The 14,887-nt window shown below is 65.9% G+C and overlaps 1 protein-coding gene across 1 annotated transcript; it reads left to right on the plus strand.

Moving 5' to 3' along the window:
* The first annotated feature begins 1,136 nt into the window (after positions 1–1,136).
* IMPDH1 (inosine monophosphate dehydrogenase 1) lies at positions 1,137–9,159 on the plus strand. The gene is made up of 15 exons (XM_061367985.1): positions 1,137–1,216; positions 2,207–2,305; positions 2,924–2,972; positions 3,293–3,394; positions 3,645–3,719; positions 3,837–3,923; positions 4,515–4,602; positions 5,245–5,384; positions 5,872–5,962; positions 6,567–6,650; positions 6,748–6,891; positions 7,490–7,601; positions 7,682–7,801; positions 7,877–7,960; positions 8,723–9,159. The coding sequence occupies exons 1-15, from the start codon at positions 1,197–1,199 to the stop codon at positions 8,742–8,744; spliced, it is 1,317 nt and encodes a 438-aa protein (XP_061223969.1). The 5' UTR covers positions 1,137–1,196; the 3' UTR covers positions 8,745–9,159.
* The last annotated feature ends 5,728 nt before the right edge of the window (positions 9,160–14,887 follow it).

Raw genomic sequence — 14,887 nt, forward strand, 5'->3', positions numbered from 1 at the left:
GTCACTGTGCCACCATGGCACAAAGCGGCGTCCTGAATAATGGGGGTCCGTGTGTCATTGAGGGACACCCAAAGGACAGGGGTGCCCCTGAGCTACAGGGGTCCCTGTGGCTCTGTGGTGCGCATGGAGTCCGGGGGCAGGGTTAAGTAATGGGGGCTCCCTCTGTCACTGAGGGTCACGCAGGGGTTAGGGGGTTCCTCAAGTCAGGGGGGGTCCCTGTGTTACCGTGCATCACCCTGGAGATAAGGGTGTTCCCAAACTGTGTCATCCTGGGGACAGGGGTCCCCAGACTACTGGGGTCCCTGTGATGCTGTGGGACATGCAGGGGATAAGGTGGTCCCCGAGTTAGAGGGGGTCCCTGTGTCATTGAGGGTCACCCTGGGGACAGGGGGATCCCCAAATCGTGGCAGCCCCTGTGTCATCAACGGTCACCCAGCAGACAGGGGGATCCCCACGTTATAGGGGTCCCTATGCCACCATGGGTCACCCTGGGGACAGGGGGATCCCCAAATCATGGGAATCCCTGTGTCACCAAATGTTACCCAAGATATAGGGGGGTACCCAATTTATGGGGGTCCATGCATCACTGTGGGGTATGCAGGGAGTAAAGGGGGTCCCTGTGTCATTGTACATCACCCAAGGGACAGGGATGACTCCAAGATACAGGGGTTCCTTTGTCACTGTGGGACCCCCAGGTGACAAGAGGACCTCTTGTGTCATCAAGAGCCACCTTAGGGACAAGATATGGGGGGGACACCCCCTAAATCACGTCACGGGGCCACCCTCGTGTGCCCCTGACCTTGCAGCAGGGGATTAGCGCAGGCAGCGAGCGGGCAGCGGTAATCCCGAGCAGGCGAGGGGAGGAGCACCCATCACCTTGAAGAACAACGGGGGGGACACCCTGATTTGGGGGGGGGCACCCCAAGTTTGGGAGAGGGGGGTACCCTCAGGTTGGATAGAGAGGGCGTGCAGCATCCAGAGGCCTCACTAATGGGTATCCAGAGCCAAAGGGGGACCCCAAAATAGAGGGAGGGTCCCTAAAGTTAAAGGGGGGGTCCTGAATGTGACGGGTGCGCTTTGGGGGCCTGAATACACGTGGACGGAGGTGGGCGGGGTCGGTGAGGGGGCGGGGCCAAGTGAGATGGGCGGGGTTAGGACCGCCCATCGCCCCTCCCCTATCGGGCGCTGAGCGCGCCATGGGCGAGGGGGAGCCCAGGTACGGGAAGGGGGGTACCCGGGAGGCGTTGGGATGTACTGGGATGGGGGAAGAGCACATGGGAGCTCCTGGGGGGTCAGTGGACCCCATATGGGGGGTAATGGGGCATGATGAGGTAGCACTGGGGAGGGGTTTGCGGTGGGGGGGTACTGGGAGGTGCGGAGTGGTACTGGGCGGGTACTGGGAGGCCCGGGGGGGGGACTGGGAGTTACTGGGAGGGAGTAGAGAGTGGGCGGGAGTGGAAAGGTGGGGGGTTAGAGGGGTTGGGGGAGATTGGGGGATACCGGGAGGCAATGGGGGGGAACTGGGAGGTGATGGGGGGGAACTGGGAGGTGATGGGTGGGACTGGAATGCAATGGGGAGGATGGAGAGGGGAGATTGAGCTGCAGGGTCCCGGTTCCGGCAATCGTGCCCGTGTGTGTCCGTCCCCCCCCCGAGGCCACGCCCAACGCGGGGCTGCTGCGGGAACCGGTACCGCAGCGCGGTGGAGCCCCTCAGGACTCCCCCCACCGGGACCGGGAACCCCCCTGGGAGCCCCCACCCGCACCATGGCCCACAGGGACCCCCACAGACACCTCCAGTGGGAGTGGGAGCCCCCAAACACCCCCTGGCATCGGGATCCCCTCCCCCCGGAACCCCGCATGCACCCATCCCGGCACCGGGGAGATGGGGGTCCCTGTCCGGGGTGGGGGGGTCCCGGTGTCCGTAGGGGGGTCCTGGAGGTGTCTCTTTGGGGGGGTTCCGGTACTGGGTTCCAGTCCTGGGGTCGGCCTGGTCCCGGGTGGGGTCCAATGCTGGGTACGGGGGGATCCCAGAGGATGTCCGGATGCAAGGGGGCGTCCCGGTGTGGGGGTCCCGATGCTCGCTGGGGGGGTCCTGGTCGCTATAGGGTGGTCCCGATGGGGTCCCAGTGCCCACGGGGTGTCCGGGGGGGCCCGTTGGGGTGTCCCGGTGCCCATGAGGGGTCCGGGGGGTCCCTACGTGCGGCAGCATGGCCGGGTACCTGATCAGCGGCGACACCGGGTACGTGCCCGAGGACGGGCTCACGGCGCAGCAGCTCTTCGCCTCCTCCGATGGCCTCAACTACAAGTGAGGGGGAGCCCCCGGGACACCTCAAACCCCCCCTGAGACCCCAACCCCCGACCCTGGACCCCAGGCAGCCGGAGACCCCCCCCAACCCCCCCAGTCATCCCCCCCCCCCAGACCTTCCAAGCCCTTTGCCCCGCCCCCCCGGGACCCTCCCTAGACCCCCCGTGACCCCCCCAAACCCCAGGTACGCCCACACCCCCCCAAGACCCTTCCCATATCCCACCCCAGGCCCCTGTAGACCCCCCTTTGGCTCCCCCAGAACCCCCCAAACCCCACCAGGTCCTTCTCATACCCCCCTGTCCCTGACTGCCCCAGGGCCCTCACGGCCCCCAAGACTCCCAGGTCCCCCCGGACCCCCTCTAGATCCCACTTTGATCCCCCTAGACCTTCCTAAAGCCCCCCAAGACCCTCCCCTGACCCCCCCAGACTCCTCATAGACCCCCCATAAGAACCCCCATGCCCAAACCTGCCCCCCCCCGTGGTCAGGGTGCAGCACCCAGATCCCTGTGCCCCCCCCCGTGTGTGTGTGACACCCCCCCCATTGCGGGACTGGGGTGGTTTGGGGGGGCTGGGGGACACTTGGAGGGTTCATGGTGAGCCCTTCATCTCTCCCTGCAGTGACTTCCTCATCCTCCCCGGCTTCATTGACTTCACGGCTGATGAGGTGGTGAGTCCTGACCCCCCCTGCACCCCCATTGGGGTGATGTGAGTCCTGCCCCCCCACTGGGGTGCTCTCACTGTGAACCCCATTGGGGTGATGTTCCCCATACTCCCACATGTCCCTGTGACCCCCCCCTTAGGGTGACATCCCTGGTTCCTCCCCCGGGTGATGGGTCCCCCCACCCCACAGTGATGTCCCCATGGGGGTGACCTCCTCATGACCCCCCCAAGGTGATGTCCCTGCCCCCTCCATTGTAGTGACCTCCCTGTGACCCCCCCGTGTGATCCCCCCCCACGTTGAGTGACATCCGTGCCCCCCCCCCCCAGGACCTGACCTCGGCGCTCACCCGGACCCTGTCCCTGAGCACCCCCCTCGTGTCCCCCCCCGCCGGGGGCAGCACCGAGGCCGAGCTGGCCATTGCCATGGCGGTGAGTGGGGGGGGGGGGGACTCTGGGGTATGGGGGGCGCCATGGGGTGAAGGGGGATTTTGAGGTGCTGGTGGGGGGGCACCCTGAAGGGGGGAGGCCTTGGGGTGTCATGGGGGGACCCTGGGTTGTGTGGGGGGTACCCCAGGGGATGGGGGTTGCATGGCCCCACCATGGGGGAGTCACACACATGGGTGCAGGGGGTTCATGGGTGCAGGACCACCCTGACCCCCGGCACCCCCCCCCCCCCCAGCTGATGGGCGGCATTGGCATCATCCACCACAACTGCACCCCTGAGGTGCAGGCCAGCGAGGTGCGCAAGGTGAAGGTAAGGGGGACCCCCACATGGGGTGCTCCTGCCCTATGGGTGCCTCCAACCACCCCGTGGGTGCCCCCCCATCAGAGGGTCCCCCCACCCATGGATGCCCCCTTTCCCCCCCCCCAGCAATACTCTCAGGGCTCCCTCCAGACCCCAGAGCAGCCGCTCGGAGCCCCTTGGGACAGTGACAGCCACAGCCCGGCCCCGGGGCAGGTGATGGGGGGCACAGGGATGTGGGGTGCAGGATAGGGATGGGGAACAGGGCAGGGGTGGGAGAAGGGGATGGGATGGGGGGCAGGGGTGGGATGCAGGGACGTGAGGTGGAATTGGGAAGGTTGGAAGATGTTGGTGGGATGTGGGATGCAGGAGTGGGAGCAGAGGGCAGGGGTGGAGTGGAGGGATAGGGTCAGGGATGATGGGATCAAGGATGGGATGGGATAGGACAAGGATGGACAGGGATGGGGTAGAATGTGGGGATGAATTGGTATGGGACCCAGGGATGGAATGGGAAGTTGGGGTAGGTTTCAGGGACAGGACAAGATGGGATCAGAAGCTGTGATGGGTCTTGGGGACAGGGATGGGGTGGGATTGAGGGTAGGATGGAGAATAGGGATGGGATTGGACACAGGGATGGAATGGGATCAGGGATGAGGTGGGGCACGGGGATGGGATTGAATAAAATGGGACGTGGGGACTCAGTGTGAGGGGTATCAGGGGCAGGGTGGGATGGGATGGGATTGGATGGGTCGGGATGTGCTGGGCTGGGTCAGGCGTGTGCCTGGTCCCATGGACACATCCCCGCAGGCACTGACCAAGCTCCGGGACCTGGTGGTGGCCTCAGCGGGGGTCCCCCTCAGGGAGGCCAACGAGGCCCTGGAGCGCAGCAAGAGGGGTACGGATGGGGCACCCCGGCCCTGGGGTCACCTCCGTATCCCCCCGTCCTTGGGGTCCCATCCATGTCACTCCATCACTGCTCCCTGCCTGGTGTCCCCTCTGTGTCACCCCATCCTTGTCCTTGGGGGTCCTTCCGTGTCATCCCATCCTGTTCCCTGATGTGTCCCACATATCTCACATGCCTTGGGGCCTCCTCTTTGTCACCCCATCCTTGCAGTCCACTCATCACCTTGCCCTCCATGTCTCACATCCCCAGTGTCCCCCCGTATCTCCCATCCCTGTGGTCATTTCCATGTCCCTCCAGCCCCATCCCTTGGGGCACCCTCTATGTTCTACTCCCCTGCTGGGATCCCCCCATGTTCCTCACCCTTGGGGTCCTCTCTACATCACCCCATCCCCAGTGTCCCCTCCATATCCCCCCATCCCTAAAATCACCTCCATGTCACCCTGTTCCTGAAGTTGCATCCATGTCACTTCATCCCTTGGGGTTGCCGCATCCCCCATTCCTTCACATCACCCCACGTCCCCCTCTCCCAGTGTCCCCTCCACGTCTCCCCATGTGTGTCCCTTGGGCTCTTGGCCACGGCCCCCATCCCTTGGGGTGCCCTCCCCCCGTGACGTGCCCCTGTCCCCATGGCAGGGCCGCGGCTCCGTGCAGGCTGTGCCCCATCGCTGGATGCGGGGTCGCGGCTGCTGTGCGGGGCGGCCATCGGCACCCGCGAGGATGACAAGTACCGGCTGGACCTGCTGGTGCAGGCACACGTGGACCTGGTGCTGCTGGTGAGGGGTGGATGCGGGGGGCACGGGCATGGGGACACAGCACACTGACCTGGGAGGGACAGACACGGGGGGACATGGGGACACCCCATATCCCAAGCTGGTGCTGCTGGGGAAGGGACATGGCAGAAGAGCCCTGAGGCTGGAGGGGAACATGAGACACAGTGCACCCCAACCAACAGCCAGACCCACAGCACTGAAATCCTGTTCCCAGAGCATCCCAAACTCTGCACCCCAAATCCTTCCCCCAGGACATCCCAATGCTTCCCCTGCCCTGCACCCTGAACACTGCCCTGCTCCCCACCCTGTGACACCCCAATACGCTGCACTACAACACCCCAAATCCTTACCCCTGTACCCCCATGCTCCTCCTGCCCTGCTCCCCACCCCACAGCACCCCAAGTCTCTCCCTGCCCTATGTCCCCCCTCACCGGGACCCTCCCCCCGGAACCCCCCTCTCACCGGGTGCCCCCTTGTTCCTTGTCCCCAGGACTCATCCCAGGGGAACTCCCGGTTCCAGCTGGGGATGCTCCGGTACATCAAGAGCCGGTACCCGCAGCTCCCGGTCATCGGTGGCACCGGTGAGGAGGGAGGGGGTGATGTGGGGCAGCGTGGGGGTTTGGGGTGCAGTGTGGGTGCAGGGCAGGGAGGGTATTGGGTTATCATGGGATAAGGATTGAGGAGCTGTGGGGCAGAATATTGGGATGAAGGGCAGGGACAGCATTGGGATGCCATGGAGTTCGGTATTGGGGTGCTCTTGAGCACAGTTTTGGGGTGCCATGGGACACTGAGCTGCTCAGGGGGATCACTGGGGTGCAGTGGACCTCATGATGTAGGGGTATCACAGTGTGGGGGGGTCCCATCTCAGTGTGTCCCCTTTGGGGTTGTCCCCCATGGGGGTGTTCCATACTAGTGTGTTCCATGTTGATGTGTCCCTTATGCAGGTGTCCCATCTGGGTCTGTCCCCATGGGGGTGTCCTGTGTTGTGGGGTCCCCTATGGCTTCTGTTCTCAGAGTGTCTCCTTTGGGATGTCCCATGTCAGGGTCTCCGATGTCAGGGTGCCCCGTTTTGTGGTGTCCCTTGGCGGTATCCCTGTCAGGGTGTCCCGCCTCGGTTTGCCCCCCGTGGGGCTGTCCCATGCCGGTGTGTCCCGGGTTGGGCCATCCCCCGTTGTGCCGTTGCAGTGGTCACAGCCGCCCAAGCCAAGAACCTCATCGATGCCGGGGTGGACGCGCTGAGGGTGGGCACCGGCTGCTTCACCCATGAAGGTACCCCCGGACCCCAGCGCCCCCCGGTGCTGCCGCCTTGGGCGCTGTCCGCGCTGCGGGTGCTGAACCCGCGCGGGTGCTGACGCCGTTCCCGCAGCGCAGGCGTGCGGGCGGCCGCAGGGCACCGCCGTTTACCGCGTGGCCGAGTACGCGCGGCGCTTCGGGGTCCCGGTCATCGCCGACGGCGGCCTCCGCACCCTGGGCCACGTGGTGAAGGCGCTGGCGCTCGGCGCCTCCACGGGTGAGGGTTGGGGGGGGGGGGGATGGATGGGGAGCCCCCTGCACTCACCCCAAAGCCTTGTACCTGTATTTGCGGTCACTCTGGAGGGGGTTATGCATGGAGAGCTCTCTGCGCCCACCCAAAACTCATCCCTGGGGGTCTTGACAGCCCCTGTACCCCCCCCACAGTGCTCATAATGGGGTCCTGACACCCCATCTTGCACCCACATTTCGGGGTACCTCCAGGGTACTTGATGGATGGGGACCCCCTGCACCCACATTTAGGACCACCTGTGTTGGGGGTTGATGGATAGGACCCTCCTGCATCCACCCCAAGGGGGACCATCACCCCGCCAACCAACCCTGGTGCCCCCCCAACGCGTCCAGTGGCCTTGAACCCGCTGTAACCACCCCAAAGCTCAGCATGAGGAGGGCCTGATGCCCCCTGTAGCCCCTCAGTGCCCCCCCCTTGGGTCCCTGTCCCCCCTTGGGTCCCTGCCCCCCCAGTACCCCCCCTTTTTGGGTTCTGAGCCCTCCCAAAGCCCCCATTCCCCTCCCTGTGGGTCCCTGACCCCCCACCCTTGCCCCCCCATATCTAACCCCCCCATGTCCCCCCACAGTGATGCTGGGCTCCCTCCTGACCCCCCCCACCGACCCCCCCCCTGAATTCCTCCCACCCGATGCCACCCGTTTGTCGCCGCACCAGGACACGGCCGCTGGCCACCACCACAGGTACATCATAGGCAGAGTCTGGGGGGTTCCCTGCACCCTGAACCCCCCTCTTTACCCACCCCCCCCGTGTCACCCCATAGCAAGGGGGACCCATCCGGCCCCATCCCGGAGAATTCCATCCATCACTTCATCCCGTACCTGATCGCCGGCATCCAGCACGGGTGCCAGGACATCGGTGCCCGGAGCCTCTCAGTGCTGCGGTGGGTTGAGGGGGGGTCATGGAGGGGGGCGTTTGGGGGTACCCGACCCCATTGACCCCCCAATCCCCCCCCCAGGTCCATGATGTACTCGGGGGAGCTGAAGTTCGAGAGGAGGACAATGGCAGCGCAGCTTGAGGGGGGGGTCCACGGGCTCCACTCGTAAGGGGGGGGACAAAGGAAGAGCTTGGGGGGGATATGGGGTGTGGGGTTACATGTGTTGGGGGGGGCACCCGGTGAACCCTGTTTTAGAGTATGGGGGGTCCCAGCCACCCTTTGCTCAGGTATTGGGGGGGTCCCAGGGCTGGGGTTTGGGGGTCCCAGCTCCTCCCCATTGCCCCAGTGTGAGCTACTGGGGGTCGCAGTTCCCCCATTGCTGTGTTTTGGTGTTCCCAGCCCCCTCCTTACCCCATTGCCAACCCCCCCAGCTATGGGGCACCCCTGTACTGGGAGTACTCGTCCAGACTGGGAGAGCCTGGGGCACTCGGGGGCTTAACCTTGGGCCCCCCGAGATGCTGCAGTGGGTTTTGGGGTCGGGGGGCGGGGCTTCTTGTGTTTGGGTGGCTGCTGATTGGTTGGTTGAGGTGATGGTTGGCTGGTTGACCAGGATCCTGGTTGGTCAGTTCATTGCTTGCCAAGATGCTGGCTGGTTGGCTAGTCAGTATGCTGGTTGGCTGTGATTGGTCACCTGGTTGACTGGTTGCTGTCCTGCCTGCTGGTTGGTTGATGGGTTGGGGGACCAGGTTGCTCATTGGTTCGTTGAATGGTGGTGAGGATGCTGGTTGGGTGACTGGGTGATCAGTCAGGATGCTGTTTGGCAATGATTGGTCAGATAGTTGGCATGTAGACAGGCAGGATGCTGACATGATTGCTCATTGGCTGGCTGGTTGAATGACCCCCTGACTCCCCATCTCTGCCCCACAGGTACGAGAAGCGGCTGTACTGAGGACGGGGTCCCCCTGACACCCCCCCCCCCGGAGCAGCACCGTCACTGGTGCTGCTCTGGGGCTCTTTGCACTATGGGCTGGACTGCTTCAACCCCCCAGCACCCCCTGGGCAATGGTGCCTGGGGGGGCCCCAGGGTGCTGCACCCCCGTGAGCCCTTTCTTGGGGGGCACACGGGACCCCCCACTCAGGGTCCCTCCACTCAGGGTCCCCCCACCCTGGGGACATCCCCACCCAGGGGTCACCCCCAACCCAGGGAGCCCCCTAGAATGGACCCCCCACCCTGGGTGTTTCCCCTACCCAGGGACCTCATACCCAGGGATCCCCCACCTCAGGGTGTCCCCCCCTACAGGGCCCCCCCCACCCATAACTAGGGAGCCCCCACCCAAGGGACCCCCCAATCCAGGGACTGCCCATCCCAAGGGTCCCCAGCAGGCTGAGGGGGACCCCGTTATATCAGGTATTAATAAAGTAATAGAGCATCCCATGGTGTAGGTGTCGCATGGGACACACGTGGCACATGTGATAAACGGGATACACATGACACACATGACATGGCCTCTCATGCCTGGGGACAGCTGGGTCACCCCGATGCAGTGTTGCACAGTGGGGTGGGCTTGCATGACGTGACATGGCTTTACACGCTGTGGGGGGGGTGCACATGGGTTTGCACATGAAGACACAGATTTGCACATGGAAACACGGATTTGCACATGGAGACACGGGTTTGCACATGGAAACAGGTTTGCACATGGAGACATGGGTTTGCACATGGAAACAGGTTTGCACATGGAGACATGGGTTTGCACGTGGAAACACGGGTTTGCACATGGAGACATGGGTTTGCACATGGAGACATGGGTTTGCACATGGAGACACGGGTTTGCACATGGAGACATGGGTTTGCACATGGAGACATGGGTTTGCACATGGAGACACGGGTTTGCACATGGAAACACGGGTTTGCACATGGAGACACGGATTAGCACATGGAAACACGGGTTTGCACATGGAGACACGGATTTGCACATGGAAACACGGGTTTGCACATGGAGACACGGGTTTGCACATGGAAACACGGGTTTGCACATGGAGACACGGATTAGCACATGGAGACACGGGTTTGCACATGGAAACACGGGTTTGCACATGGAGACACGGGTTTGCACATGGAGACACGGGTTTGCACATGGAAACACGGGTTTGCACATGGAGACATGGGTTTGCACGTGGAAACACAGGTTTGCACATGGAGACACGGATTTGCACATAGAAATGTGGGTTTGCACATGGAGACACGGATTTGTACATGGAAACAGGTTTGAACATGGAGACACGGGTTTGCACATGGAGACATGGGTTTGCACATGGAAACACGGGTTTGCACATGGAGACACAGATTAGCACATGGAAACACGGATTTGCACATGGAGACACGGATTTGCACATGGAAACACGGGTTTGCAGCAGTTTGCACACCATGGGAATAGCTTTGCACACTGGGACACAGGTCCACACACTGTGTCAGGGGTTTGCGACCCTAGCAGAGGTTTTGACACCATGGCTTGCCCTTGCACACCATGGGCATGGACTTGCAGAGCATGGCACATGTTTGCACACCAGGGGCACGTCCCTGTGCTATAGGACACACGTTTGTGTCCCACATGTGTCAGGAGTGATGTCTCGGCTGAGGAAGAGGAGAGCAGAGAGAGCTGCAGTGGCGCACCCATCAGCACCACTGCCACCATCAGCACGCGTGTGAGCAGCGGGGCAAGCGTGAGCGATGTAACCGTGGGAGCCGAGAGGGGCCGAGTCCAGTCGAGTCGAGTGCGACCGAACGGGGCCGAGCGGTGCCGAGCTCATCCGAGCGGCGTCGAGCGGGGCCGAGCTCAGCCGAGTGGAGCCAAGTGCGACCGAGAGGAACCGAGCGGAGCCGAACGGAGCCGAACGGAGCCGAACTCAGCCGAGCCGAACTGGGCTCCGCCGGGTCCTAGTGCCCGCGTCCATCGCGGAGGAGGAGGATGAGGAGGAGGGGGTGAAGAGGAGGGTGAAGAAGGGGGGGCTGTAAAGGTGGGGTGGGGGGGAGGTGAGGGGAGGGGCCGGTGCCGCTGGGACCGGTGCTGCCGCGGAGCGGGGCCGAGGCTGGAGCCGCCGCCGAGGCCAGTGGGTGCGTGGGGGGGGGGGTGTCCACGGACGGGGGTGTGGGGAGGGGGTGTGTCAGGTATGGGGGTGCTGGGGTGAAGGGGTTTAGGGTGTCCAGGGCGATGGGGTGCCCGGTGTTGGGGTGCTGGGTATTGGGGTGCCCAGGATACTTGGGGTGCAGGGGTTTGGGGTGCTGCTTTGCTGGGGTGCACGATGTTGAGGTGCTAGGGTGAAGGGTGCTGGATGCTGGGTTCTGGGGTGTGTGGTGTGGGGTGCACGGGGATGGTGTGCCCATGGTGCTGGGTTTCGGGGTTCATGGTGCGGAGAGCTCAGTGTTGGGGTGCAGGGCGGTAGGTGCGGGGGCTGCGTGCCCAGGGTGGAGGGGTTTGGGGTGCGTTACACCAGGGTGCTGGGTGCAGGGGTGCTGTGGTGGGGGTGGTGGGGGTGGGTGGTTGCCCCCCCCCCCCGCTGTCTCACGCTCACACGCGCTGCCACGCGTGCACACCCACACGCGGTGTCACACGCACACGGCCACCCACGCGTGCACGGGGGTGCGGGTGCGCGGTGAGGGGGGTGCAAGGGGGAGCGCAGGGGGGGTGCGCGCAACCACGCGTGTGCTGCCACGCGCATGGGACCAGCGGGGACACGGGTGTCACGCGCGCTTGCACCCCACGGGGTCCGTGAGTGTCACCCGTGGGTGCTGCACCCGGACGTGCGCGTGTCCCCCCCCCACCCCCCATGTGCGCCCGTGTGCCCCCCCCACCCCCCCGTGCCCGTGCCCCGCACGGCGCCGGTGCCGCCGGGTCCCGTCACGTCACATCCAGCGGGACGCGGCCGATGTGACACCGGAGACAGCTCCTGTCACACGCATTAGGGACAGGCACCGGGCGGGGCGGGGGGACACAGGGTCATGGGGGGACCCAGGTAATGGGGGGAACGGGGTCATGGGGGAAGGGTTCCGTCACCCTCCAAGGAACTCCATGGGCCCCGTGGGGCTGGGGGTGCTGAACGCTGTGGGGCTGGCTGTGCCGCGGGGCTGGCCATGGGTGTGCGCCATAGGAACGGCTGTGCCACGGGGCTGACCGTGTTGTGGGGCTGGCCATGGGGCAGAGTATGCCATACGGCTGGGTGTGCTGTGGGGCTGGGTGTGTGCCATGGGGTGGATGATGTGCCATAGGGCTGGCTGTTTCATGGGGATGACTGCGCCATGGGGCTTGGTGTGCTGCAGGGCTGGCCATGGATCTGGCTGTGATGTAGGGTGGGACGCGTGCTGTGGGGCTGAGTGTGCCATGGGGTGGACTATGTCCTGTGGGGCTGTCTGAACCCTATGGGTCTGGCTGGATGCCATGGGCCTGGCTGTGCCATGGGGTGGGTGCTGTGAGTCCCCCCCAAACCCCATAGTGATGTCCAGCTCCGTGTAACCACCCCCCCCACCCCTCTTCACAGATGTCCCCAGCGATGTCCCCAGTGGGGCTGGGCGCTGCCCCCCGCCTGCTGCTGGCCCTGCTCTGCCTGCCCCCCATCTATGGGGCTCCCCACAGCGACGCCCCCCCCGTCCTGTCCCTCAACCTCGGCCTCAACTTCAAGCTCAAGGTGCGAAGTCGGCCCCCCCCCCGCCCCACATCGCACCCCCAGCCCCACAACCTGTCCCCATTGGGGTCAGGGTGGGACCCCGGTGACGAGACGGGTTCTGGGACGCCCCCATTGGCAATGGGGGCCTTTGGGGGCGTCCCCCCCCCGAAGGGGACCCCCCCATCTGAGGAGCACAAGGGGCTGGAGCTGGACATCGCCATTGACCTGACAGCAGGGCTGGACCCCAAACTGGGGTCTCCCCCCCCCAGCCTCCTGCAGGGCCCCCCTATGACCGGTGAGTGCCCCCCAACACTGGCCTGGGGTCCGCTCCCCAATATTAAGCCCCCCTCCCAATCTGAGGGTCCGTGTCTCCCCTCCACAGGGTCCCTGGCTCCCACGGTGCCCCCCAAGTTGAGCTTTGAGGCACTGGGGGGGGGCAACGGCTCCTGGGGGCAGGAGGAGGGCGGCAGCGGCAGCACCGAGCCAGGTGAGGGGAATGGGGGGATTCTGGGGGGCGGGTTGGAGAGTCCGGGGGGGGTCCTGGTGGGATTTGGGTGTCATGGAGGAGAGTGAGGGGGTCCTGGGAATGGGGGCTGTGGGTTAATGGGAGCGTAGGGGGGGCCTGGGGGCAACTGGGGGGGAAGAAAGGTGGATCCGGGGGGGGAGGGGAGGAGTTGAGGGCGGCCTGGGGCGCTGCTGATGGGTCCTAGGGGGGTCTTGGGGGTCTCTAAAGGGGTCCGGGTGGGATTGGGGGCATCCTAGAAGAGAGTGAGGGGGTCCTGGGAGGGGAATGGGGGCTCCTGCGGGGTTTAATGGGGGCGTAGGGGGGGGCTGGGGGGTTTGGAGGGTTTGGGAGTCCCAGGTGGAAGGGATCCGGGGGAGGGGGGGGCTAAGGGAGTGCAGGGTGGGATCGGGGGGTACTGGGGTTGTATTGGGGTCTTAGGGGAGTCTTGGGGGGGGGGTCAGTGGGTTCCGGGGGGGGCATTGCGGGTGACTGGGGGTGATCTGGGGTCTCTTACGGGGGGGAGCAGGGGGCTCCTGGAGGGTTTCGGGGTGTCCCGGGGGGGGTTAGGGTTAGGGTCAGGGTGCGGGGTGTCCCGGGGGTGCGGGGGAGGGGCGCGCACCCGCGCGGGTGCTCCCCCCCCCACCCCCCCTTTCCCCTCTCTGCAGCCGCGCCCACGCCCACCCCCTCCCCGTGCCCGCCCCCGTCGCGGTGCCCCCCCCACCCGCGCGCCTCCCCCGCGCCTTTCTCGTGGCCCCCGCACTTCCTCCCCCCGCCCCGCAGCTGGGGCGCGGCCGCGGGCGCGTGGGGCCGGGCGTGGCCCGCGCACGTGTTCGGGGCGGGGGCGGTGTTCGCGGCGCTGGCGCTGCTGGGGCTCGCGCTGCTGCTGCGGGGGGGCGCGGGGCGCGCGGCGCGGGCGCGGGGGGCGCTGCTGGCGGTGGCGGGGGCGGCGCGCGCGCTCCCGCTGCTGCTGGACCCGTACGAGCGGCGGGGGCTGCTCCCCGCGCCCTGCGCGCGCCTGCTCTTCGAGCTGCCCTTCCCGTGCCTGGGCTGGGGGCTGGCGCGGGGCCTGGCGCGCCCCCTGCCGGCCGCGCTGGCGCTGCTGCACCTGGCGCTGGCGGCCGGCGCCGTGCTGGCGGTGGCGGGGCTGGGCCGCGCGGGGGCGCTGCTGCTGCTGCCGCGGGGCGGGTTCGTGGCGCTGGCGCTGGGGCTGGCGCTGGCGCTGCCCGCGGGGGGCGGCTGCCGCGGGGGGGCGCTGCTCGGGGGCGCCGTGGGCGTGCTGGGGGCGGTGGGCAGCGCCGGGCTGCAGGTGTACGGGGTGCTCATGGCCATGGGGTGGGCGGGGCCGGCGCCGCAGGGGCCCTGGGGGTGGTGGGGGCTGCAGCTGGGGTGCCGGGTGGCGGAGGTGGCCATGGGGGGCACGGTGGCCGTCATGGCCATGGTCAGGCCGATGTCGCCGCGGCGCCCCAAAGAGGAGCCGGAGGGGGGCGGCGAGGCGGGAGGCGGCGAGGCGGGGGCGGGGTCCAGCGGCGGGGCACCCCCCGAGGCCACGGAGGGGGACGGGGACCCCACGGCCGGGTACCGGCCCCCGACGCCCATCAACCTGCGGCGCAGCATCGACGAGGCGCTGGGAGCGCGGCACGGGATTGGCCGGGATGGGGGTGGGTTGGGCTGGAAAGGGCTGGGAATGGGGTGGAACGGGCTGGGAATGGGGGGCAGCGGCAAGGCCACGGTCCCGAGTGTGGAGGGAACCCTGACGCCGAGTCTTGGGACATCCGTGACGCTGTCGAGTCTTGGGACAACCTTGACGTCGAGTCTCGATGGGATCCTGAGCACCGGTCTCGACGCAACCTTGGTCTCGAGCCCTGCGACAGCCTTGGCCTCGAGCGTGGGTACAGCCACGACACCAAGCATTGTGACCACCGTGA

This window comes from Neopsephotus bourkii, unplaced genomic scaffold (genome assembly GCF_033783945.1).
Source record: "Neopsephotus bourkii isolate Nb327-2 ecotype Australia unplaced genomic scaffold, CSIRO-AGI_Nbou_v1 NB_1423, whole genome shotgun sequence".
Lineage (NCBI taxonomy): Eukaryota > Metazoa > Chordata > Aves > Psittaciformes > Psittacidae > Neopsephotus > Neopsephotus bourkii.